The 27,884-nt window shown below is 40.1% G+C and overlaps 1 protein-coding gene across 3 annotated transcripts; it reads left to right on the top strand.

The window, feature by feature from the left end:
* Positions 1-27,884, top strand: LRRC8B (leucine rich repeat containing 8 VRAC subunit B). 3 transcript variants are annotated; one of them, XM_029947077.1, is made up of 5 exons: positions 1-118; positions 9,483-9,583; positions 10,808-12,972; positions 22,005-22,134; positions 27,145-27,884. In XM_029947077.1, exons 3-5 carry the CDS (start codon positions 10,834-10,836, stop codon positions 27,153-27,155), a joined length of 2,280 nt encoding a protein of 759 aa, XP_029802937.1. In that variant the 5' UTR covers positions 1-118; positions 9,483-9,583; positions 10,808-10,833; the 3' UTR covers positions 27,156-27,884. The 3 variants fall into 3 exon arrangements, with proteins under 3 accessions (XP_029802937.1, XP_029802936.1, XP_029802934.1); XM_029947076.1 differs by lacking the exon at positions 27,145-27,884 and adding an exon at positions 22,741-26,643; XM_029947074.1 differs by lacking the exon at positions 27,145-27,884 and having other exon boundaries at positions 8-118; positions 22,005-26,643.

Below are 27,884 nucleotides of genomic sequence, written 5' to 3'. Positions count from 1 at the left end.
GATAACTTGTCTAGCAGTCCTATGATGATAAAATGTAACAATGTGTTTATGATTTCTCTTTAGGAATTTTTCAAGTAGAAACTAATTGCAGAGTTTCCAGTTGGCCAGCATTCATAGGGTAAGACGAACATTCTGAAATGGGAGCACATGGTAAAGACAATCACTCTTACACTGTAGCTTGGGGCAAATACTGAATACTTAGTATGTAAAAAGAGATTATTCCTACAGACATTTTGAGTAAAATCCTTTTGATGTTTTTAAGCCAGTTAATAAACAGAAAATTAAATCTGTGTATATTTTGGTACAATGTCATCTTCCTGTCCTTTGTTCATCTTGTATGTTGCAAAATATATGTGGGTCTATTTTTGATAGTTGTCATTTTTTTGAACCTTAAAGATCTGAGGAATTTTATATCTATGACAGACTTGGACTCCATAACTCCATGTCTATATTTTTCTGTTTTTTGTTTAAGTTAGTGTTTTTTATGGATAGAATCAATTTGCCATGTTTCCATAAGTAGATGATGGCCATGCTTTTCTAAATTACATTAAGTCAAAAATAAAAAAGCCCTATACTCCGTTGCTTCCTAGAAACATCATTTATCTTTTATAATTGTGGCAAATTAATCTTAAATTAGCTCTGTGGCAGAACTTTTGACTTTGACATAATGATCAATGAATTTGTACACCGTACTAAGTAACATGACTCTCTAGTATTGTGAATATGACAGTTACCTTGAAAAGTGTGTCGCCCAGCTCTGAACATATATAATCTAGGTTAAGAAGTAAGGACAGTACGTCTGTCCTCTAATGTATTGTGAACACCTTCTTTTTATAGATGAAGGCATAGATCCTTTGACTTTTTCAGGATATCCACATAGTCCTGCTGATCCACTGAGTTGACTGTGAATTTTTAAAAGCTTATATGAGATCAGCTACTTCTCTACTTAAGGCTCTGCAGTGGCTTTTCCATCACTCCTGGGCTGTTTATTATCCAAACTCTGTGTTGGCTGTGGGCCCTCTCACTCTTCTGCTTTCCCCAGGTTCCTAATATTCCAGTGGCCTCCTTTCTGATCTGCACCCATTCATAAGCTTCTTTCTCCTTCACCTTGGACTGATCTTCCCCAATATCATTGCATGGCTTGCTCCATTCAGGTCTAAAGAGGCCTCCCCTGACTGCACAATCTAAAGGAGTTCTAGAGGTGCCTGGGTGGCTCAGTTGGTTGAGCATCCAACTTCAGCCCAGGTCATGATCTCACAGTTCATGAGTTTGAGCGCTGCATTGAGCTCAGGTTCACTGCCAGAGCCCACTTCAGATCCTCTGTCTCTGTCTCTCTCAAAAGTAAATAAACATTTAAAACACACTTTAAAAAGTAAAGGAGTTCTATATTCTTCATGACAGTTCTGAGTTTATCATGTTTGTATATTTGATTACCTCTCTTCCCTTCTTCCTCAGTAAGGTCTCTGAGAGCAGGGATCTTTCTATCTTGCACATCTGTGTTTCCTGACCACTCAGAACTTCCCTGGGCACATAATAGGCATTCTACAGACTGACATCTGGACCTCTCTTTGAGAAATGCTGCTGTTGGAATGTTCCAGCCATTCTCTTTGGGTATTTTATTTATATAGAGTCAAGTGTAGTACTCTTTGGTTTAGCCATCATCTCACCCATTTGATACTGGTGACAGCATGACATGGTGGTGCTAACTTTCAACTATCCATGTCTTCTCTCCACAATAGGATTGTCAATCCCATGAAAGCAGAAACAAGGCCTCATATTTTCTTGGTATGCTTTTATAGTGCTAGCCTCCATAATTGAGTGCACATAAAAAAGGGTTAAGACCTGTGACTTAAACATATTTTTAGTATTTCTAGAGCATACCAGTTTGTCCCAAAGCTAAAAAAAATATCTTTTTGATTTATAGCTTAAAAAAAAATATATATATATGTGTGTGTGTATATATATATATATATATATATAAAACAAATATTCTGAACTACATTGGCAAATTCACATTATGAAACCCTGTTTATTTCATTAGGAAGGCCTATTATTAATTAGGACAGGTGGCCAGAATCAATGCTCTCAACATCCTAGCTCTTTTGAAATTAGGAAATTTGGCCATAACTCCATGCCCAACAGAAGCAACTTAAGCACCTCTAAACTCTAGTTTTCTTACTTGTAAAGAGTTGGACTCTGATCTCCATGGTTTCTTCCTGGATTAAATAGCCCATGTGATTCTGCTCTTGTGACAGGTAGGTCACCTATGGAAGAATTAGAAGAAGCAATTGGAATGGTGATCTCTGCTCAACCAGACGTTAGAAAAGAGAGCATGATAGATTCACAAGAGCCAAATCCACTTGATTGCTTGTTTAATGTGGGTGGTAGGAATGGAAGTCAAGAAAACATTCTTATAAACAATGAAGATGATGGAGAAAAGTTTGAGGTTGCCTTCTGTTTACATATTCTAAGAACTATGTAGCCACGGGTATCTCATGTGCTAGTGTTAATATTATAATGTGACTGCAACTTCTTTCATTTTATTTATTTTTATTTATTTTTTTAATAGTTTATTGACTTCTTTCATTTTAAATGTATTCTAGAGAGTTTGGTAGCTTACTAAACTCATTGAAGAATTGAGATGTCTTTTCCTAAAAAGGCAGTCCCCGTTTACATTAAATAAGTCATGTGTTTTCTGTAACTGTCAGAAACAAGGAAAAATAAAGCAGTATTTTGTTTTGTTTTTTAAGTTCAGAACAACTCAGATTTAATACGGAGTTCTAGAGTTATTACCATGGTGTTAATCGTCATATTCAGTAAGTGTCCTCTGGGACTTCAGATGATTAATTTTCCAAATATTTAGAATATTGTTTATGATCGTTTCAGAGACCCATTGCCATACAGCTGTCGGTAAGAAGCTGCAGAGTGCTGGTTACACAGCACTTTTTTTCCTTTGGTTTCTCTGTGTTATCGACCATAACGTCAGACTCTTCCTTGAATTTCTGTGCTCCAGAAACACCGTGCTCTTCCTTTATCTCACTGACCCTGCTTCCCTCTCCCCCTTTGTTCTTCTTGGCCTAAGAGTTCTTCCTGATGTGATCTATTTTCTAGGAAAGAGATTCTTCACTCACTCAGTTCTTTCTCTCATCAATTCATTTCTATGGCATGTCTACTAAAATATACTTGAGTCCTATGGTGAATTAAAGACATCTTTAAATACTCCGATTGGAGTCTGTTACCTACCCTTTAAGAATCTGGGCTGGCCCTGTTATCTTTTGAAAGCACTCAAACATGGCATACATGGTGTGGAGTTATTTCTAAGGCTGGAATTTAGGAAATGTGGAGTGTCTGCTATTTGTGTTCATGCAGAGTTCTTTAGAACTTAGTTGCCTTGCCATGGGGAAGCCTGAACAGCCATAGGGAGGAGTGCCAGGCCCCTGGTCATTAGCCCACGCTGAGCTGGAGAGCAGCAGACAGCCCAAATGACAGTCCTGGGACTGAGGCATCTTAGACCTTCCAGCCGTCCCAACATTCCAGTCAACACCATGTGAAACAGAACTGCCTCATCATCCCACAGAAACATGGGAAATGAGAAATGGTTGTGTTAGCCACTAAGTTTGGGGTTTTTTTTTTTTTTTTGCATAGCAATAAAGAACCAAAATAAAAGTTTGTACCCAGAGGTGAGGTGCTGCTGTAACAAAACAACTGGTATTGGCTTTGGGACCAGGTGACAGTGAAGGTTGGAAGGGAAGTAAAGCCAGCTATTAATGGTGGCTGGTAGGGCAATGAGGGGATTGCTATTAGAGAACATAAAACAGTAGCCTTGTTTCATACTGACAGGAAAATTGACAAGACTGATCTCTCCAATAACACGGAAGATGGAAAATGAACCTAATGCACTTGTATATCTTAGGCGATCATCCAGCAGAATGTTGGAAGTGTCAAATGACTTTTTTAACCACTCATGACCAAAGTATTTCAAGAGAGAGATGAATTCGAGAAGAAACTGTTCAGATTTTCAGTAGACTTTAGAGGACGTGTTTCCAATCCAGAACTTTCTAGTGTTGCAAATAAAATTGTTTCTCATTCCCTGCTTCTCTACTCAGCAAAAAGGTGCTCAAAGTAAGAAATGGCCTAGGGTGGAAAGATTAGATCCAGAGCAATACTGCCAGTAAAACTTAATCTCAAGGTACAAATGAAAGCCATAGCTGTAAGACTCTATGTTATGACTTCAAAAAGATGTAAGGCTGTGCTTCCTGGAACTTCCCGACTAGATAACAGGGCTTCTAAGGGCCTTAAGAATGTTGTCCCATAGCCTCCTCGACTTAATGTAGATGACAAGACCCTGGACATCAAGCCTGAACTCGATGCCATAGTTGGATGAAATGTTTAGGGGCTTGGAAGAGGGAGAGTGTGCTTTGCATGTAGGAGGGCTACAAATCGTTGGTGGGCAGAGAGACCAGGGTAGGTTAAGCAGGGCCACCCATCCCTCACTGCTCCTCCCATTGAGAAGTGATGTTTCCCATTCCCTGGAATCTGGGCTGGCTGTATTGCCCCTTTGGCTGATAGAACGGGGTGGACGTGATATTATAACTTCAGAGCTAGGCCATAAAAGAACTGCAATTTTTCACCTACATGCTTGGAATGCACCATCTCAGAACCCAGCCGCCATGCTGTGTGAGGACCCTGAACAGCCCTGAGAGGTCTCACAGGAAGGACCAGCCAGCAGGCAGCTCCAGCCTCCTGCCTGATGAACAAGGACATTCTGGAGCTTCCAGCCTCTTTTGTGCCAGCCAGTACCATGAAGTGAAAGAACCACCCACAGAATCATGAGAAATAAAACGCTATTGTTTTTTTAAGCTGTTAAGCCTGAGAATATGCAGAATAGTTAGCCAAAATCCCCCTGTCTGCATGTGGCTGCGTTCTAGCCTTTTCCAGGAAATGCCCAGTTACCTTAGAGGTAGCCTGCCTAACATCTGAATATATTTTTTGTCTGCCTCTGATATGCTCAATTATTTATTGTTCAAATACTTGTTGTACACCACATGCTAGAAACAGTGGAAGGCACTATAATACCAAAGACTCAAAATGTGAATCCATTTAACTCCTGCTTCTCCATGGAACCTCTGTTTGATATTGCTAAATGATGCTGAATTTTCATTTGCAGCGACTAGTCCATTTATTGCTTTCTTTTCCAGTGTATTGCAAAATTTTCGCTCATTGCCTCCAGCCCACACGATTGAAATACCTTTCGGCTGGGTCCTGTTGTCTCTGATTCCTCCTCGAATCCACCCTGCAAATCTCTATAGCTCAGTGACTCCCTGGTCTACTGCTTTCTCTTCCTGGGGAGATTTGGAGAACACACACACAAAAAATACTGGTCTCAGCTAGACCAGTTGAATTGCTTGACCAATTATAGGAGTAGGGCTTGTATTTGAGTTTTGGCATTTGTTTGTTTGTTTGTTTGTTTGTTTGTTTTAGAGAGAGAGTACATGCAAATCAGGGAGAGGGGCAGAGGGAGAGAGACAGAGAGGACCTCAAGCAGGCTCCACACTCAGCATGGACCCCCACACAGGGCTCGATCCCTAGGATCACAACCTGAGCTGAAATCAATAGTTGGATACTCAGCCAACAGAACCACCCAGGTGCCCTTGGATTTGAGGTTTTTTAAAGTGCTCCAGATTGTTCTAATGGGAAGCCCAAACTGAAAACCACTGTCAAAGATTCTCAAAAAATGGTCACTCTACCAGCAGCACAACATTAACTAGAAATTTGTTAGAAAGAAACATTCTTGAGGACTACTTCAGATGAATGAATCTGAAACTCTGAGGACGGAACCTACCACTTTGTGATCTCATATGCTCTCCAGTGATTTTTATGAACATTAATGTTGCAGACACACTTTACTATGTAAATCCTAATTCCTTCTAGGAAGTCTCAAAACTACAACTAAATTTGGGAAGGGTGTTTCTTATTTAAAAATTACTCCACCGAAAAGATGTGATGCAACTGTTAAGGGGTGTAAACTGGCATATGATGTGTCTTGCTAGTGATTATTTAAGTACTTGAGAAATGCTAAACAATCATCAGATCTCTGAAGAACGGTTCAAGGGGTTATTTAGTCTGAAGAAACGGAGTAAATTAATCAAGGATACTGATGCATTATTTCCCAGAGAGAGAGCTCCAAGAGGTGAATTTAAACTTCAGTTGGATATACGTTAGACCCAAGAAACATAATGAGAAGTAGTACTAAACATTTAGAAGGGCTATAAGGCCATTTCTAAATCAATTTGCAGTGAGAGCAGAGAGAAACCCCATCTTGAATTGTTTGGTTATATCCTGCCTGGGGTCAGAGACCAAGATCTTTGAAGTAGTGTCCAGTTCTCTGCATAGAATGACTCTAAATACCATCTGATCATCATTTGTTTATTTTTTCACTGGTTATTTTGGAAAAGCTTTCAAAGTAAAATAAGGACTAGTGGGAAGTAAAGACGCCTAACTTGAGTGTTTTTGTTTCAATCCTAGAGGCTTTGGGGCGAGATTGTCAAATGAATTCATGTGCTTTGAAAAGCTTTTATGATTTCTTAATGAGGTTTAAAAGCTAAAGGAATAGGATTAGGACCACACAATCCTTTACTCTTAACATTGTTTCTTTGAACTGATTTAGTGCATTTGTATATTAGAAATAGAGATCTGATTTAGATTGAATCCCCATTGTTTGCAAAAATATGGTCTGGAAAACATTTCCTAGACACACAAACAGTATTAAATTTGAAACAACAAAGGATAGCTATGCTCTAGCTCTCGAGTTAAACGCTTCAATTAGAGAAAGTTACCATCAATTTAATATATAGGAATCACACATTGTTAGATCTGAATGTTATTTGTATATTAAGTCTTAGTTCAGTGCTAAATGTTTGGTAGAAAAAGTTTAGCTGAGAAAGCAGATTACATGGTATGTTATAGGGGATATTGAAGGAAACTGTATATTTGCATCTTTTGTTTTTCAAAATATTAAAATAGAACCTAGTTACAATGCAAATGTTGGGGTAAGTTGATGTTCCAGACACTATATCTAATAGCACAGACTGGGAGACCTAAACAACAGACACATTTTTTTCTCAGTTCCTGGAGGCAGGAGAGTTTAAGATCAAGGCACTGGCAGATTCTTTTATTTTTATTTTATTTTTTATTTTTTTAATGCTTATTTTTGAGAGAGAGAGAGACAGAGCCCATGCCACAGAATCCAAAGCAGCGCCAGGCTCTGAGCTGTCAGCACAGAGCCTGATGTGGGGCTCGAACCCACAGACTGTGAGATCATGACCTGAGCTGAAATTGGCCATTTACCCAACTGAGCCACCCAAGCGCCCCTAGGCACTAGCACATTCTGTGAGAGCTTGGTTGCTAGTTTGTAGGTGCCACCTTCTTGCTGTGTCTTCAGATGGTGGAAGGGGCAAGAGAGCCCTCTGGTTTGTAAAGTCACTAATCACATTCATGAGGGACCTCATGACCTAAGTCTTCACCTCCTAATACTATCACTTTGGGGGTTAGGATTTCAACATATGTATTTTAGGAGGACTGGATATAGAGTCCATTGAAATTGGGGGAAAGAGATAAATATATAGCTTTTTCTTTAGGCTTTGAGAGAACTGAATGACATAATTAAGACAATGTGGTCTTGTGTCCAATGTGGACAAGGCTTGAGATTTGCGTCTGAGAACCTAGGTTCTAACTGGAACTATTTCTTGCCAGTTTTGTCACTTTGGACAGGATAACTCCTCTGGGCCTGTTTTATTTCCATATTTTAAAATGTGAAGAAGAAGAATAATGTTTTATTATATGAAACAAACTAATATAAATGAAAGTGCTTTGGAAGTAGAAAAACAGATATCAGATTTTTAAAAATATATTTTTATTTGCTCTCTTACTGACAAGGAACCCCTCACTGGAAATCTGAATTAGGTGATTAGAGGGAAAATCTGTAGTTCTTAAAAAGGCAAAGAGGAAAAGTTCTTTACAAAAAGTTTTTAGTTAGTTTACATATAGTAAACCTGTAGTTAGTTGTGGTTCTCTAATGGATTAGTTATAGTAATTTCTCATCTTGATTATTTTAACATATGTATTTTAAAGTATTACTATAGTTGGAGTCTGTGACCCTCTTTCATAGAAATGCTGTGTTTAAAGTAGAAAATGTGGTTGCAGTATTTAAAGGAAACTGTATTGTATAGTAAGTATCAGGATGGCTGAGAAGCATTCTGGAATTATGTAATATATTCTTTCTGGATACATTATAGACCCAATGCAATGGAAGAATATATAAAATGCTCACACCTCAGATATCTTTCTCATGCTTGCTGCTCATAAATGCAGGTGTCTAACATATGTTGTAAACCTTTTTAAAATGAATTGTGAATGAGAAACTCATACTCCAGTGGTCATATTGAATTATGAATTAGTCACAGCTAGATTATTGTACAAACTAACTCTGCTTTCTGGCCTGCAAAATAATTTGATACCGGATAGCAGTTGTAAAGTAGGCTTTGCACATGGATTGGTAAATCCAAAATAAATTTCAGACATGCCCAACTTTTTGATCTTTGAAAATGACAAGATCACAAGAGTATTACTAAAAATACCTTAAATACAATTTGGCGTTAGTACTCTGAGCTGGGCTTCAAGTACTTAATAAACCCAAAAAGGATTGTATCTTCAGGGTAAATATATAAACATTCCCAGCAACGTTTCAGAGGTTTCATAGGCACAAGAAAATGTAATTTTCACACCAAATTAAATTTTTTGTATATTTTAGAATATCCTCATATTTTAAACTGATTGATATATATGTAATTTAAATTATTGCAAGTGATTATTTGAAGTAGATGCTAAGAGTGACTTTTATTAACTTATAATGTTAACAAAAGCTAATATAAAGGCTAGCTACATTTTATATCATACCTTCAGAGAATTTCAGCCATATTTCTGAGCTGTGTCTTCAAAAGTTATTAACTTGTGACTATTTCTAATGAAATCAGTAGGCTAAATTTGAAGAGCACTGAGTCTTATTTGGAGAGACATGTGGTTTTAAATTAGGATGCAGAAACTACATGGTTTGACAGGCCATCTGATAAATGCAAATAAGACCAACTGTGTATGAGGACTGAATGAGAGAAATTAACATATGTAGGCTGCTTGGAAAAGCTAAGTGTTCATCTAAGTGTTGTAAATATGGCATTTTAAAATACATTAACATCTGAGTTTCTGTGGAAACTTCTCTGTAATCTAACGGAGTTCAGGAGCTAAGTATGATCTCACATATGGGTGGGGTCCTGTATATGTACCTTTGCCAAAATGTGAAAAGTAAACTGATCTATGAAAATCTATTTGCCATATCGTGTCTTATAATGGAGGGACCTCTGAAGACAGTATTTCCAATTTTGCTTGAAATACTGCAGCTATTATAAGATACCTGTGCTTTCTCATAGAATGAAGACAACCACAGAGATGGTGTGTCTAAGAAATTTCAAAAGGTGTCGGCCTCCTGATTGAAGCACAGTCAACTTATTGGATTCATTTTTTTCATCCAGTAAGTGTAAATATTTAAAGTACATTATTTTGGTCCGTGTTGACTGGTGTTCTTTGTTGAATGAACATTCACTGTCTGAATATCCTTATCATGGTTGGGGCTGTTTCCATTTACATTCTTTTGCAATTTCAGTTGCATGTCTTAAATGAATTGAACTCTCAGGACCTATAAGAGGACAAATACAGCCATAAACTTTGAGCTGGCAGTGTCCTTAGAGATGATTTGCTTCATTCTCTTTCTCCATTAAAAGACCGTGCTGCTGTGATTTATTTCTTCTTTTTTCTTACCAGATATGTTATTAGACCCAACTGTTTCCTTGTATTTATCTTACTCTGTGCCACTTTGTAGGTGGTCTGGATTCTACTAATTAGCAATTTTTTAAACAATTGATTTATATTAGGTTGAACATTACATACATCATCTCTGTAAGGAGCACTGCCTGAATACTTTATAATATGAAAATGGAAAGTCTACCTCTTGTTTTTCTGAGGCACAAATAACTTAGTAATAGAGTATACTCTTAATCATTTATCCTAGTACTTTGCCATCGAAACATTAGCCACGAGTGAGAGTCCCCCATAGTAGCGTGTTCTGAGTTTTTCTTCCCTATCCCTTTTTAAGCCACTGCTCTTGCCTGATTAGCTTGTAAATACTCTTAACTTGGACATGAACTTAAGTTACAAAGCAAGAGCTTGGGGAGAAAGGAGATAATGCATTAACTTCCCGTTTGTGTTGAACGTCGAGCTGGTAGATCCCTTTAATCCTAAGGGATGATTATGTAAAGCAGTGCTTGCTCGAAAGACGGTCCCCACAGTGCTTGAAACACAACTCTTAAGCTGTAACTGATGCTCCAGGCATGGGGTAGAGTGTGGAAAAGAGCTTACTCAGACCATTGGGAAGGTATGAAATATGGCTTCTGTTTTTAATAGCTTGGCATGGAGTCAAGATCCAGGAGGAAACTAGATAGTTGCTTCACAGTCTGCCCCAAATGCCTTTTTAGATCCAGTCTGGCTATCACCAAACGGTGTCTCATCTGAAGGACTTTACGGTACACAGTTAGGATGGTTTCAGATGAAACCAGAAGACTTTTATATCCTTTGATCAGCCCTTCCTCCCAGGTTTTGTCCCTGAGCTAAATCCTACTTGGGTACCTACAAGCATTAGAGTGAAATGCTTATTTTGGATCCTCGCTTCAGTGGTTTTTCTTTTATTTTCCTCTCCCAGTTTCTGTACTCCTGCAAGGGAAAGTCATGATTACGCTAACAGAGCTGAAATGTTTAGCAGACGCCCAGTCATCTTATCACATCCTAAAACCATGGTGGGACGTCTTCTGGTATTACATTACCCTGATCATGCTGCTGGTGGCCGTGCTGGCCGGAGCTCTCCAGCTTACACAGAGCAGGGTTCTGTGCTGTCTTCCGTGTAAGGTGGAATTTGACAATCACTGTGCCGTGCCTTGGGACCTCCTGAAAGCCAGCGCAAACACGTCCTCTGATCCTGGGACACAATTCCCGCTCCCCCTCAGAATCCAGAATGACCTCCACCGACAGCAGTACTCCTACATCGACGCTGTCTGTTACGAGAAACAGCTCCACTGGTTCGCCAAGTTTTTCCCGTACCTGGTGCTCTTGCACACACTCATCTTTGCAGCCTGCAGCAACTTTTGGCTTCACTACCCGAGTACCAGTTCCCGGCTCGAGCACTTTGTGGCCATCCTTCACAAGTGCTTCGACTCCCCGTGGACCACACGTGCCCTGTCTGAAACGGTGGCCGAGCAGTCAGTGAGGCCCCTGACACTCTCCAAGTCCAAGGTTCTGCTCTCGTCCTCAGGGTGTTCAGCCGACGTTGATTCCAACAAGCAGTCATTGCCCTACCCACAGCCTGGCTTGGAGTCGGCTGGCATAGAAAGCCCAACTTCCAGCGTCCTGGACAAGAAGGAGGGCGAACAGGCCAAAGCCATTTTTGAAAAAGTGAAAAGGTTCCGCATGCACGTGGAGCAGAAGGACATCATTTATAGAGTGTATCTGAAGCAGATCATAGTGAAAGTCATTTTGTTTGTCTTCATCATAACTTACGTTCCGTATTTCCTGACCCACATCACTCTGGAAATCGACTGTTCCATTGATGTGCAGGCTTTTACAGGATACAAGCGCTACCAGTGCGTCTACTCCTTGGCAGAAATATTTAAGGTCCTTGCTTCTTTTTATGTCATTTTGGTTATACTTTATGGTCTCACCTCCTCCTACAGCTTATGGTGGATGCTGAGGAGTTCTCTGAAGCAATACTCCTTTGAGGCGCTGCGAGAGAAAAGCAACTACAGCGATATTCCGGACGTCAAGAACGACTTCGCCTTCATCCTCCATCTGGCCGATCAGTATGATCCTCTTTATTCCAAACGCTTCTCCATATTCCTGTCAGAGGTCAGTGAGAACAAACTGAAACAGATCAACCTCAATAACGAATGGACAGTTGAGAAACTGAAAAGTAAGCTTGTGAAAAATGCCCAGGACAAGGTAGAACTGCACCTTTTTATGCTAAATGGTCTTCCAGACAACGTCTTTGAGCTGACGGAAATTGAAGTGCTCAGCCTGGAGCTTATCCCGGAGGTCAAGCTGCCCTCCACAGTCTCACAGCTGATTAACCTCAAGGAGCTTCATGTGTACCATTCATCCCTGGTGGTAGACCATCCAGCACTGGGCTTTCTGGAGGAGAATTTAAAAATCCTCCGCCTGAAATTTACTGAAATGGGGAAAATCCCACGCTGGGTATTTCACTTGAAGAATCTCAAGGAACTTTATCTGTCGGGCTGCGTTCTCCCTGAGCAGTTGAGTACCATGCAACTGGAGGGCTTTCAGGACTTAAAAAACCTGAGGACCCTCTACTTGAAGAGCAGCCTCTCCCGGATCCCTCAAGTCATCACAGACCTCCTGCCTTCTCTGCAGAAGTTATCCCTCGATAACGAGGGAAGCAAGCTGGTTGTGTTGAACAACTTGAAAAAGATGGTCAATCTGAAAAGCCTGGAGCTGATCAGCTGTGACCTGGAACGCATCCCACACTCCATTTTCAGCCTAAACAATTTGCATGAGTTAGACCTAAAAGAAAATAACCTTAAAACTGTGGAAGAGATTATTAGCTTTCAGCATCTTCAGAACCTTTCCTGCTTAAAGTTGTGGCACAATAACATTGCTTATATTCCTGCCCAGATCGGGGCACTATCTAATCTAGAGCAGCTCTCTTTGAACCATAATAATATTGAGAATCTGCCCCTACAGCTTTTCCTATGCACCAAACTACATTATTTGGATCTAAGCTATAACCACCTGACCTTCATTCCAGAAGAAATCCAGTATCTGAGTAATCTGCAGTACTTTGCCGTGACCAACAACAATGTAAGTAAATCTGTTCTTGCCTTCATTTAGCTGGTGTTTTGAGCATCTGTTGTTGTAGTGTGTAATATGGGTAAAGAAAATGGACTTAACAGTCATACTAAGCCTCCTCTGGCCTCACTACTGCTTATCAGATACGTGACCAAATTACCAAAACACTGAACATGAGTTTTTAATCTGACAAGTTGTCATGGAGATTTTATGGAAGAAAATATATATTTATATTTATAATCTATTTAAGCACGAGGCACAGTTCCTGGCACATAGTAATGCTCAACGAATGTTCTCTTTATTCTCTGTCCCCATTTTTCACATAAACATCACAGCTGAAGTATTTTAAACTAATTGTAACAGACCTTGCTTTTCGTTTTGGAAAGATCTTAAGTATTTAGGAAGCTTCATGAAAGTTTTTAGCTTTCCAAATCTGTCAGAGGAGAAGAACTTTTTGTTAAAAATACTGGGATCATGAATTATTCATAAATCTTTTTTGTGATGCAGTAAGAAAAACTGGAAATCTACATGCATGTCTAGAAAGACAATTCAAAATGAAAGGCCTGGTTCTATAATGCAACGCTAGGGCTTCTCGGAAGCTTTTTCCAGCGTCCATACTTTAAAAATGAACCATAATTTGCAACAGTAAAGCCAAGTTAAGGAAAATTCGACTTCACTGAAACAAGAAAAAACAAAATAAATGACTAGTTTCCTAGGTTAAAATGTGCAGGAGGAGGAAAAAGAAAAAAAAAATCATGCTAGCCAGAAGGGCAAGAGAGTGATGGTAATGCCCACATGCAAAGAAGAAAAAAAAATCTTTCAGAAATCGGGTCTGCCAAAAGATGAAAGTGGTCTTCCAGTCATAGAAAATGGAAACCATTTTCTTCTGACCCACCCAAAAAATGTACCATCCCTTAGACTTTTTGTAATTCATATTTCATGCTAAATATAGCTATGAGCATGGTCTTGGCTAATAAACATATTAATCACCAGACATTATTTTCAAAAACCGTGGATGGTTGGAAAAACACCAGAAAGTTGAGGAATGAGAGCAAAACTCATGCCGATTTTTAGAACTTTAAAACTTGCTGATATATGTAAAAGGCTAGAGCTCATTCTAAGATAAATGAGAAATCTTCAGGTCTTTTTTTATTAGTGTCTTTTTTTAAAAAGTTTATTTATTTTGAGAGAGAGATTAGAAGGGGAGAGACAGAGAGAGAGGGAGAAAGAGAGGATTCCAAGCTGGCTTGAACTCACAAACCGCGAGATCATGACCAGAGCCGAAACCAAGAGTCAGACACTCTATCAACTGAGCCACTCCAGGGACTCCTGAGAAATCCTTAAAGGATTAGGAGGCTATAAAACTCCTTTAGGGTTGATCTAGATTAGCAATGTTCATCAGAATTACTGAAGAGCTTGTTAAAACCCCTCCCAGAGTTTCTGATTCAGCAGGTCTGATGTGAGATCCGAGAGTTTGTAGTTCTACAAAACCCCAGATGAAGCTGATGCTGCTGGTGTGGTGACCATACTTTGAAAACTGCAGCTCTAGAGATTTATCATTAGTGTTAATTATGTACATTAATATTAATATTTTGGTTATACTTTTCTGTTGTTAAATCAATAATTAAAAGGTATAAATAATTATTTTAAAAGGCATTGGCTCCACTAAGTTGTTGTATGGTTATATCACCACATGAATTTTTGAAAGTTGAGGCTGATTAAATTGTCAGCTAGTCATGAATTACTTAAATGTATAAGCAGGTTGGTGTTTTTTCCTAGTTTTATGTAGTAAAACCTTAAGACCATTGGTACTTTTGACACCAAGTTTATTGACTTGTTGACTGTATGAAAGAGAAACTAGGTGTGAGTATTAGACACATTTTATCTTGAGTAAGGGAGGATACTTGGCGCACATGTGAAGTTCTATGGTGAAGGCAGTTTATGACCAAAGTAGAATGATATCTCAGGCTGAGTTGTCTCAGAAATTTGATAAGGAGGGGCACCTGGGTTAAGCATCCAACTTTAGCTCAGGTTATGGTTTTGCAGTCCATGAGTTCAAACTCCATGTCAGGCTCTGTGCTGAGAACTCAGAGCCTGGAGCCTGCTTAAGTTTCTGTCTCCCTCTCTCTCTGACTCTCCTTTCCTCCTTCCCTCCCTCCCTCCCTCTCTCTCGCTCTCTCTCTCAAATATAAACATTAAAAAAATTTTTTTAAGAAGCCTAATAACCAGCAGTTGCTAAGCATCCCAGAGTCACAACAATGACACCTTTGAATGGGTGAGGAACACTCTCCTCAGAACTGTGAAAAGATTTATCTAATCAGGCTATGGAGAAAGTGGAACTCACTCAGAAGACAGCAGCCAGAGAGATGAAAAGTTCTCTGATGGAACAGCCTAATAATGGGAAGTATTGGGGAGGGAAGGGAAAATAATAGCCCATGATATTGGTCTTTAAAATATTTGGAACACTTAAATAGAAAAGAACTCTTCTTGTAAATAACCATGAGTGTTTGAGCAAGGACAAGCGGGGGAAGATTTCTCATATTTCCCAAAAAGTTGTCCAAAAAGTGAACCTTTGAAAAGGGGGAAATGATTTTTCTTTTCTTTAAGTTTATTTATTTTGAGAGAGAGAGAGACAGAGAGAAAAAGAGAGAGAGAGGGAATCCTAAGCAGGCTCTGTACTGTCAGTGCAGAGCCCAATACGGGGCTCAATCTAATGAACTATGAGGTCATGACCTGACCTGAAACCAAGAGTCAGATGCTTAACCAACTGAGCAGCCCAGGCACCCTGATTTTCTTATTAATAAAACTGTCCAGATATGAGTTGTCAACTACATGGTAGGAATATTCTTAAAGGGAATCAGGGATTCATGCTTTGGTTTCAAGTTTCCTTCTAACTTTGAAATTCTTAAGATTCTATGGGGTAGACCAAAATATTTATTAAAATTAGAAGGTGAAACATCAAATTAGATGCATAAATTTTTAGGTATGCATATTTTCAGAAATGTGAGTTGATCTGTCCATTCAGAATAGAAGTTGGTGAAGATTCTTGAAGGAAGAGGTTTTAAAATATTCTTTTAAAAAGTTGGTCAGTATACCAGGTTCATGGATAGAAGCAACAAATACTCTCTGTGGTTAAGTAGACAAGACATTTATTGAAAATGTCATATTGTCACTGAAAAGGCTGCAGAATTGAGCTTGGAAAACAGTCAATCATAGATTTAGTCAGATAGCCAAAAGACCAGAATTATAGCACAAAAGTAAAATGGTGAGGATATTCTGCTGCTGACCATACCAGCACTGAGCACAGTGCTGCCCCCTGAAAATTAGATGTTGCTACTAATGGAGCCCTTGCCCTCCCACAAAAGAGGTTCTTCATGGTTTCTGCTGCTTTGTGACAGTAGCCCCAACATAAAGTCCAAGTCTGTGCACTTGATTGGCAGAGCTTATGAATGCCCATCCCACCCTCAAACTGTAAGGGAGCTGGTAAAACTAGAATCTGGTGTTGTTAGTCCTCCCAGTGGGAAGCAGACTCTGCTTCCCAAAGATAAGGTAGGGAATTCTCCAGACATTGAATATACTAGCCATCCCCCAAATGACAGACTTTCCCAGGGAGAGCACTCCAGAGTTTCTTCCACAAGATAGTAATCAGTGTTACCACACAGAACACTATTTCTTTTTGTCATATTTTTTTGGTGCAGAATTTCTCAGAGCCTTTAGTATTTGAATATGCATTGTGCTTCTCTAAGAGGGACATATGATATGCAACATTCACCAAACATATTTGAGCAAGACGTTCTTTTCTAAAACATTTTATTTATTTATTTTGAGAGACAGAAGGGAGCACAAGCAGGGGAGAGACAGAGAAAGAGAGGGAGGGAGAGAATCTGAAGTAGCCCACCCTGCCAGGGTATAGCCTAACGTGGGGCTTGAACTATGAACCATGAGATCATGACCTGAGCCGAAATCAGGAGTCAGATGCTTAACCATCTGAGCCACCCAGACAGCCCAAGATTTTATTTTTAAGTAATCTCTATACCCAGTGTAGGGCTCAAACTTCAACTCCGAGATCAAGAGTGCATGCTCTACTGAGTCAGCCAGACACCCCAAGGTGTTCTTTTTTATAGTAACTCTTAAGAGGAGTGTTCCTGAGAACATGGGGGATTGGGAAAATGTAAAAGAACAGAAGTCATTTGCAGAGGATTGCAACAGGCATGCCTAAATGTAATAAGAGATGAGAGCATTTAGAAGGTGAGTCAGAATGGAGAATGCCTTTCAGTCTGCCAGTCAAGTTCAAGTTTGAGTTCATTGGACAGTAGCTGGGTCAGATTTAAACTGGTTCCTTCAGAGGAGACTCTAATTGAAGCATTTAGAAGGGTTGGGAGAGTATAATCAAGAAATAAAATCTCATGAAAAGGCTTAATCAGTTATGATTTAGAAGTAGGAATAGAAATTGAACACAAATGAAGATTTATATCTTAGACGAACACCATGGGCCATCGAGTCGGCAAATTGCAGCCTGGGACCAAAACCCACCCACAGCTTGAGCTAAGAATGCTTTTTAATTTTTTTTTAGTTTATTTATTTATTTTGAGGGAGAAAAAGAAAGCACAAGCAGGGGAAGGGCAGAGAGAAGGAGAGACAGAATCCTGAGCAGGCTCCACACTATCAGCACAGAGCCTGACACAAAGCTCAAAATCATGAAGTGTGAGATTATGACCTGAGCCGAGATCAGGAGTCAAAGGGTTTCTGAGTGGCTCAGTCAGTTAAGTGTCTGATTTTGGCTCAGGTCCTGATCTCAGGGTTTGTGGGTCTGAGCCCAGGATTGGGCTCTGTGCTGTCAGCTTAGAGCCTGGAGCCCGTTTTGGACTCTGTGTCTCCCTTCCTCTCTGCTCCTCCTCCATTCACATTCTGTCTCTCCTTCAAAAATAAATAAACACACACACAAAAAAAAGAGTCAGATGCTTAACCAACTGTGACACCCAGGAATGCTACTTTTTAAATTTTTATATAGCCCTGAGCTAAGAATTCATTTTTAAAAGTTTTCAATGGTTGGGGGAATTTTATTTAAATAATATTTTGTTTCACATGAAAATTACATGAAATTCAAATCTCAGTGTCCATGAATAAATTCCATTTTTCTCATTTAAGGGCCTATCCTACAAAAATATTATACTCCATTGTTATTATATTTTGAATTTCATCATTGAAAAATATATGAAAATTTTTCTTTCTCATTGTACAAGTATCTACCAATTTTCAGTTTTGCCTTTTAACCCACAAAGCTTGAAATATTTACTATCCTGCTCATGTAGAGAGTAACTTCTCCAACCTCTGCTCTAGTTATCACCCTCATTTTACTGAAACTGAACCTGATGCTCAGAGTGATTTGCCTCAAGTCTTGAAGCTTCCTAGTGATGGACCTGGCGTGGAACCCAGGTGTTGGGACTCCGCTCCGGCGCCCTCTCTACCGCATCACAGACACATCCAGCCAAATGCTGTTAGGCAGGAAGCAGTGCTGTGCGGGCGCCGGAAGTGGGCGAAAAGGAGGCAGTGTCTCTCTCTAACCCACTGCCTACTGGGATTGCTTTACGATAGTATTGAATGTGATGGAGAGGCACAGAAAAGGAGGACTTCGTAGTTTTGCTCAAATCTGGAAAACCACTCCAGTTACACCTAAGTCTTCCAACTTCTACATTTGTGCATTTAATGCATTTCTTTTATTAATTTAAAGACTTCTGGCTGGCAGTAGAAATTCCCTCAGAAGATCATTTATGTGGTAGTGCTTGTTTTTAACATCACTCCTTAGAAATGGAAATATTTCATTTTTGTTAACTGAGAGGATTAGATTTTATGGATTTGGTTAGCATGTTCTGAGATGATGTGTCAATGGCCAGGGGGAAAAAAAAGGAAATCTGACATTGAGCCGAATTCTGAAATAAGGTCTCAACTCTAAAACAGGGAAGTACTAATTGCCCATGTCCACAATAGATGCAAGAAGAGGGCTGTCCTTCCTTGGATATTCTGGGGGCTCTACTACATTTTGTTGAAGATACTTTGTTTCTGGAGCATTCTAGGATGTAGCCATTCATTTCTCTCTTTTTTTCAGTTAATTTTATAGCTTATTATATGTATAATAGTTAATTCTATAAAAACATTCTGTTTATGAAATTTATCATCTCCCTGATACCTTGCAAATATCCCTTTTGATTTTTTAAAAGAAATCAGTAGTCCATTAGGGTGATTTTTTTTCCTTTTTGACTTGTTATATTGTCTGAGAAAGGGCATATTACATGAATTCAGTATAAATTAAGGTGATTGAAAATTTTTTATAAAATGAATTGGCCCAGAAAAAATGTTTTTGATGTTTTTGTAAGTTTCAGGGCAAACTTTTTAAAGGTGTAAGTAGATTTTTCAGGATAAAATTGCTGAATTGAAGGAAAGTCTTGAGTCTCTAACATAGCTCCCCAGCCCCCTTTAACATCATTGAAGTCAGGTAGGTGACTGAGGGTCTTGTGGCTCAGCTGGGCGCTGACTGTGAGAGGAAGTCCCTGTGGTGGACACTGGCGCTTAGGAACAGCACCGCTCACCACAGCTCCTGACTCACTTCCATGACAGCAGCACAGCTGAGGGGCCTCTGGTGAGGGCCCCGCCTGGTGGCTCACTCCCATCACATTGTGAAACCCCCCTTATATCATAGAGGGCTGAGAAGTCACTAAAATGACAATATTTATTTCTTTGAGAGAGAGAGGGTGAGCGGAGGAGGGACAGAGAGCGAATCCCAAGCAGGCTCCATGCTCAGCACAGAGCCCGACACAAGGCTTGATCTCACAACTGTGAGATCATGCTGACAAGATCATGACCTGAGCCACTATCATGGGTCTGATGCTTAACCAACTGAGCCACCCAAGTGCCCCACAAATTCAGAGATTTGAAAGAAGACTGGTGAGAACATGGTAGTGCTGATAGCCAGGCAGGAGAGTGATGGCAACAGTTTCAAGGTATTTACCCAGTGGGAAGGAATCCAACAAAGCAAGGTACTTTCGGGGGTCTGGAGGCTGACTGAAGAAGGAGGATGCAGGAGTCCCTGATGCAGCCCTGAGCAGGGCCCTCCTTCCCAGCACGCACTACAGTCTACTTATTCACGAAATTGTCTAGTATTTCCTACCCAGTAGTTGAGTGCTTCTCAAATGGGGGCACTTTTGCCCCACAAGAGACATTTGTCTGGAGACATTTTTGATTATCATGGCCGAGGAGGGGCATAGCCCTGGCATCTAGTAAGCAGAGGCCAGGGATGCTGTTACACAGTGTATAATACACAAGGCATACCCACTAAAGGAATTATCCCACTCAAATTGTCAACAGTGCCAAAGTGGAGAAATCCTGCATTAGACCAAGGTCCTTAAAGACCCATCTGTCTTCTCAGCACTTTATCCCCAACGCCTAACTGGGAGCCTGGCACAAAAGGAGAAAGATCTCTGCATGCATTTACTGACTACACATGAGCCAAGCCTACCCTCTCTTCAGCTGATTTGTCTAAGTCGTTGTTTAGACACCAATGGACACTCTCAACTCTGAGCACATTGCAGAGGATGGATTGTTTCCTCCACTTGTCCATCACTGACCCTCCTGCTGAGCTGCAGGCATTTGACCACGAGAGGTTGCTTTAAAAACTGGCCACATTTCCCCTGTCACTTATCTCTCTGCTACATCTCTATATTTAAATCTACATGTATGAGGGTTTGCATCCACATTCTTGAGAAGGGAATGAAACAGAAGGGCAGATATCTTCCTTTGCCTGTACCTCGTATTCTGACGTACAATGATGAGTTATATTAAATGCCATTCTTAGCAATGGTGATCATTCGATTTATTTTCTAGAATATCCAGTACTGAGTGTCTGTGTGGGTAATGGAAGAGAGGGGAATTTCCAATATTATGAACAGTTTGGAATGCAGTTTGACCATTTTTTAGTTTGTGTAGCGAGTCTTCATCCTTTTGAGAAGATAGTTCTGGATGGCCCTGGAGATTCCAGCAGAAGGCTGGCTCAGGGGGGCTAGGTTAGCCCATCACAGGAACAGGCTGAGCTCCCGAGTGCCCGTTTCATCCCTGTGTCTAACCAAGCCACTTCCTGAACCAAGGAGCCTGCATTATTTCACAGTTGCAAAGATGCCCCATCCACAGGTACATAAATACGTGGAGTGTTGTAGGTTGGGGTGTGTGCTGTCCCGCGCTGCCAGCTGCAGACTCGCTCTCGGTGGCCAGCCAACAGTTGAGAATGTTTGCTCTCAGCTCTTCTCTGGGTGTCCTTTCCGATACCAGTATCTTTCATGTACACACCGGGGCTCCCTTAGAAATTCACATGCAACCTATCCACCAGAAGGGAGAGCAGCTCCTTTGAGCTGCTGCAGGAGTTGACCTAATTTCAGGCTGTTTACCATATTTTAAATTATTTCTATGTGTTGCATGATTTAATTGAAACTGCCAGAGGGCAGGAAGAAGGGTAAATATTCAGGAGTGTGTGTAGAGAGGGGAAGGAAATGTGCATGAAATGATACATGATCATATCTTGTCTCTTCCTTCTGTTGACGTTTTTCTTTTAACAGAATAAAGTTTTCAGTCTATAGTCTAAAACCCTGAGAAATAGCCTTGTGTCTGTATTTGTGATGTTTTTGAGGATGTTGCTCATTACATTACACAGTAACTCAGCCTCAAGAATAATTATGATTTTCCTGAAATGTTGTTGCTTTATTTTCCTTAGGGACAGTGAGTACGTGACTAATTGGGTTTTATTTGAGACCGCTTGTTAGAATCAAATCTTTTGCCCACCCATATGTGCACCAAGGGTTTGGAAGTTCATGGTGGTCTCAGTGCTGACTTCATGTCAGGATGTTCTTTTATCTACTTCGAATGTATCATGATTGTTCTGTGTATTCCTGTAAATGTCTGGAAGTGTTTTTGGGAAAATGTAGGGGTATAAATAAGTAAATGTATTATCATAAGCCATGGAAAACCAGTTTTATTGGCTTCTTTTTTTCCCTTTCCAGATTGAGATGCTACCAGATGGGCTGTTTCAGTGCAAAAAGCTGCAGTGTTTACTTTTGGGGAAAAATAGCCTGATGAGTTTGTCCCCTCACGTGGGCGAGCTGTCGAACCTTACTCATCTGGAGCTCATTGGTAATTACCTGGAAACACTCCCTCCTGAACTAGAAGGGTGCCAGTCCCTAAAACGGAGCTGTCTGATTGTCGAGGAGAATTTGCTCAACACTCTTCCTCTCCCTGTAACAGAACGCTTGCAGACATGCTTAGATAAATGTTGACCGAAAGGGGAAATGATTTTTAAATGTTTGCCCCAGGGCTTTCAAACAGAGCTAAAATTTCCTAAGTTATAAAGATGAAAAATGGGTAATAATTATCACTAACTATAACCAAATGTCTTTAAAGCAATTCAGTGTCTAGCCCTATATGAAACAGGTAAAAAGCGTTAACACTGAACTAAAAGTTTTGTGAATAATTGACTTTTAACTTAGTAAGATGTGAGACGTACACGTGGAATGTGGCATGGGGGACATGAAATTATTGAATCTCTACCTTGAAGTTTTTAATTTGAAGCTTAGATACTCTTTCATCTCCCTTCCCCAGTCCCCATAACTTACTTGTTTGCACACTTGTTTTAACTGACTTCCTGTTTTGGTATTTATCACCTGGACCATAAATTCATCAATATAAATGTCTTTGACGTATACTCAACACAGTCTTTGATTTATTCTTCAATATTTTTAGGCAGAGTGTACGGTGCGCTTGGCAGAATTCCATCTTGGCTTGACTTTTACTTCCTGTCCCAGCTTGCTTGAGTCTTCATCTTGTTTTCTCTTAACAACAGTGAACCCTAAAGAAAAACATGATGAACCCTGAGAAAGTGCTTGCCTTTGGCCCTTCCAAAGAAAAGGACAGGGTGCTTAGTGCGTGTCATCCTCAGGGCCTCCAGAAAATTTGTGTATTCTCTAAAAGGTCCTCTTGTGTATCATCAAAGCCTTTTTTATTTGCTAATAATTTTTTATATTAAATGTAAAGCATATAAATATTTTCTGTTGCATAATCTTGGATTCAAAATCTGTGAGAATAATTTTCGTAAGGTACAGAGAACACACACATTTCGTTAAGAATTTACTATTAACATGCTTGGCTTGGGCTACTCACGAGTCTCCTGTTGTGTGCATTCTGCTCCAGAATGGTTTTGTCCTCTGCAACTCATTACTTTTGGATAACAAAAGCCTTGTGTTTTGTGCCCTAAAATATTTGGGGGGTTTCCTTGTAAGAGGATGGCCACATCATCTACCTCTCTCTTCCCTGGTTGGTGTGCTATGGTACGGGCACAATTCTTACTTACTTCAAAAACTGTGATGGAGGGGAGAGGTACAGATTTGAATCCTTAAAACTGACTTCAAAACACTTGGAGAAATTAAGACTTGACGCAGAATACTTTTCTTCTCCAGCTGCATGATCTCGAGATATGATTATAATGTAAAACACTTGGCCTCTATTCAGTATTTAAGAAGAATTCTCAAAGCTCACAAAGAAGTAGATCCATTTAACTGAAATTCATCTCATGCCTTTGTCCAATTTTCCTGGAATACATTTTGCTCTTTTCTATAAAGAGCTCTGTGTTTAGCCTTTTATCATCATGCATATTGTAAAATGAGTAAAACCAAGGGACTCATTTTTGGGAAATGTACATTTTTTACTGTGTTTTGCTCCAGCGGGTCTAGGCATGATGATGCCTGTCTTATTTGGGAAGTTGACGATGAAGTAACCTATTAACTGAGCCCAGACAAAACTGGAAAACACTATGGATAAAGAGCACTATAAACATGGAACTGTGATGTGTGGTATGTTGTGTCCTGCCTTGCCTGTTCCAGGAAGATGAAAATGAGTCTTGAAATTATAGCAAAATGTGTAGCCCCCTCACCTGCCACACACCCCTGAACTGCAGCTCAGAAAAAGGAATTGTTTGCATCAAATGTAATTTGAATAATATTACATAAAACTGTTAACACCAAAAGCTGCCTAAAAGATTATTTTTATTCTGAATGAGACAGAACAGTGTAAAAATGTTAATTCCTACCAAAACTTGCCTTTAGTCAGAACACTCAAGTTCTCAGGGACCCAGGCATAACTGACAAAACTTTCATCTACGACTTTCAAAAACAGATTCTGACTATATCTTGGGTTTTTGTTATTTTCATTTTTTTAAATGTAAGTTAATGGCCATTTCAATGTTTCACACTAAAATGGTCACATGTACGGATTCCAAAGTTGGATAGGATTTATTTTGAGTTTGGGCTGCATATATGATACATGGAGAGGTATCTAACTGTTTTTGGCCGTATAATTAGCCATGGTGTCTGAAAAATCCCATCCCCCTCCATAAAGAAGAGTTTTCCAAACAAATGTCAGATTGGCTATCATTCTCATAAACTATACTTCTCCTGCAAAAGTCATTGACTAAATCTTCCTCATCACTCTTCTCAGTTTCTGGAAGCACATTACTACCAGGGTCAATCATGAGAATTGTAAGCTGCTTTCCAAATGCTGGGGTATTGTTATTGGCACAGACTTTGGTGTTTGATGCCATAGTTTTCAGATTGCTGTTTAATCTTACACACCAGTGTTGAGGCAGCTTTGGAAAGAACCCAGCACTGATGCAATGAACTGTGAGGCCACCGTGTGACATATGAGGATGTGGTGTTTGATGTCACCTTTACTGCCTTGTTGGAGCAGATCTTCATTTTGCAAGTGTTCAAGTTCATTTCAGGGGATTTTTAGTGAGGAAAATACAGTTTGCTCCATTATGAGACTTTAGTTGGCATTTGACTTCAAAAATGCACAGCACATTTTCCAGGAAATCAATGTGGATGTTACTCAGAACAAAGTCCAAGGCTTATCCTAATAATGGCATAGGTTCCTTTGATTTGCAGACACACACAGACACACACAGCTAAGCTTGTGCACACAGAGACACACACACACGGTAGGCAGTTTTGAGCACTCATGCTAAGGTATACAGTTCCTTCCCTAACCTACATTCGGATACATGTGTGTATAGATACTGTGTTTTCATTCTTCATCCTCAGCCTTCATTTTTCTCCCTGGGTGTCACCGTATTTCACTGTCCCTTAACAAGTGTTTGTGTTAAACAGGGTAAGTAGAGATCCGTAGGCTCTCAGCACAGTGGCATAGCTCCAGTTTGTGTGGTCCAGTTAGCACCGGGCTGTGGTAAGCTGCAGTGAGTTACCTGAGGAAGTTTATTGTTTGAGAGTGACGATATTTGTCTCTGTTCTTCCTGTGTTTCATGATGGAAATTTTGTATGTTTAATTAAAATACTGCAGAACAGTGGGTTCAGAAACCATTAAAATAATCAGTTTTCCTGTGGATTTATAGCTTTATTTCCTTGTGTTTCCAATAAAACGCTCCTTCCACCTTTACATGTTCTCTTTGCATCGTCCTAACTGCTTTCCTTCTCCACTCACTCCCCTTTGGTCACTCACTCACATTTGGTCAGCACTTGTATATAACAGAATATATTTGTGCTAGAGGACGTGTGGTCATTCTTGAGTAGGTATGTATCTGGGGGGGAACCAGACCCTATAACAATGCCTAATTGAGAAGCCCCACGTTACCTGTCCCTGCAGTGTTTAGAGCTGATCCAATCAATGACCTCTCCTCCGTACCCAAAGCATGAGAATGTAAACGTAAGTCCACTTGGTTTCCTGGAACTGTACATTGCATCAAAATCTGTGTTTCTTTCTTTCTGGAAACAAGAGGAAGGCCAATGGGAGGGGGAGGAGCTATTCTGTATCCTCATTTGAATTATGAAGACATTATATACATGAAATGATATACACTAATGACTGTTGGAAAATGCCCTAGATATAATTGTTTCTTACGTTCAGTCGAATGTGAAAGCAGTAGAAACCTGCGGTCCCATTTAATTGGCTTCTTCCTGTTCCGGATTCATCTCGTCTACATCCTTTGGGAACTATCTGCTCAGTACCTTTGGTAATGGACTACGTTGTCTTCAACTTTTTTTTTATATGAACAATTTCATCAACACTAAAGAATTAATGCAGAATATATGAGCTAACGTACTGAGTTGAGATGGCTTCCAGTTGAACTTCATTCATATTTAAGTTTTGCATTTGACTTGCATCATACCCCACTGCTGAGAAAAACAATTATGAATGCCTCCTGCATGTTATATATTATCTCTAACAGAGATGGTGCAATTTAAAAAAAATACAATGGGGCATAGAATTAGAATGGATACATTTGTGCATATGTATGTTGTGTATAAACTTAAATATTTATGTTTAAAATATTTTTAAGGCTCTCAAAATGCTTCACTCTGAGTGAAATAATGGGCCAATCTCGAGTAGAGACGTTTGCCCTGGTTAGCTTCACGGCAAAAGCTAATGTTTGTTATTTTCTCTTTGTCACATATTTTGTGAAACATATACGTGCTCGGGTTTTGCTTCTGGTAATGAATTATTAGAAAGTAGAAGATCTTTTTTGTGAGTTGAATGTTTTGGGCCCTCAGGTTTACCATGTAAATCTGCATTTGTGTAAAATAAAGATTCCGTTTTTATAACAAATGGCGAATAAAAACAGATTACATGGTGGAAGAAGTTGACTGTCTGATTTATTCTTGTACCGCTGTGCTGTTACATTGTTCATCAGAGGATGGATTTTAGATTTACGGATGAATCTAACAAGAGTAGGAGTTTTCAAAATACACTGCAACGCTCACAAAATAATAAGCCCTGAATAGAGCTGGATTGATCCTAGAATATAAGACACTGGGGCAGGGTGTGGGTGGGGTGAGATCTGTCACCGTCCTAAACAGGTCCATCTTTCCAGTGACACGCCTCCTCAGGGACCCATGCCTGTGGAGCAATCCAGGCCCCCCTCTCGGCTTCCATTTCTCCATGTACTGTTAGTTTAGCGCTAACGCTGAATAGTGCACCGGATAAATAAAAAGTAGAGAACTGCAAGATGAAATTTTGAGGTTTCGTAAAAGGGAAAAAATGGAATTCTTGGGTAGAATAAGAGCATAATGTTTTGGCCTTTTGGATAGAAGACTCTCTTTCTCTCAAGCTCCTACCTGCCCCCTCTCTCCCCACTTTTAGGAACACATTAGAAAGCTGATAAAAGTCTTTTGCTGGAGGACAGAGCTCAATATACACTGAACCAGCTTATGAAGGAGAATGACTCTGCTGAAACCAGATGGCCACATTTCCCCCTGGAAATGAAGTACTTCAAGGGAGGTGTTCACCCACCTGGAAGCGCTTGAGGAATGGGAGATGCAAGGAGGAGCGGAAGCCGGTGTTAGGCATCCAGGACCCCTAGGAGCCTCTGGACGCTGGGGTCCTGTGCTGCCAGCCTGCTGGGCGCTGACCAGGCCCCCTGTACATGCAGAGTGTGGCTTCACACTCTCCGGCATTCCCTTCCACACCACAGCGTGGCTTTTCCTGAACGCAGTGAGGGCCTGATGGCAGGGAGGAGCCTCTGCCTCTGTGGGCTCGCTCCCCTTCTCCTGACTGTCCGCAGTGCGGCTCCTGCTGCAGCCTCTGGCCCTCTCCTCGGAGGTCTGCAGAAAAGCAGTTTATCCAAAGCCACAGCATCACACTTTGAACTCAAGCCCGATATTCACAGAAGAAAACGGACCTGTAAGCCAAAGAAGGATCAGGGAAAAAAAGTTATTTTTAAAAAAAATGCATAGTCGTTTTTAAATAACAAATCTCTCTTCATCCTGTGTGGTCTCATCATCCTCTAGACCGGAATTCTTAGTCTTCCCTCCTACATATCAGTGATTCTAGGAAGCTGCCTGTATGCTGCTCAGAAGCTTTTCAAATTATTTCTCATAATA

This window comes from Suricata suricatta, chromosome 8, assembly GCF_006229205.1.
Source record: "Suricata suricatta isolate VVHF042 chromosome 8, meerkat_22Aug2017_6uvM2_HiC, whole genome shotgun sequence".
NCBI classification, from domain to species: Eukaryota; Metazoa; Chordata; class Mammalia; order Carnivora; family Herpestidae; genus Suricata; species Suricata suricatta.
Note: the sequence above shows the minus strand (reverse complement) of the source record. Positions and strands in the feature narration are given on the sequence as shown.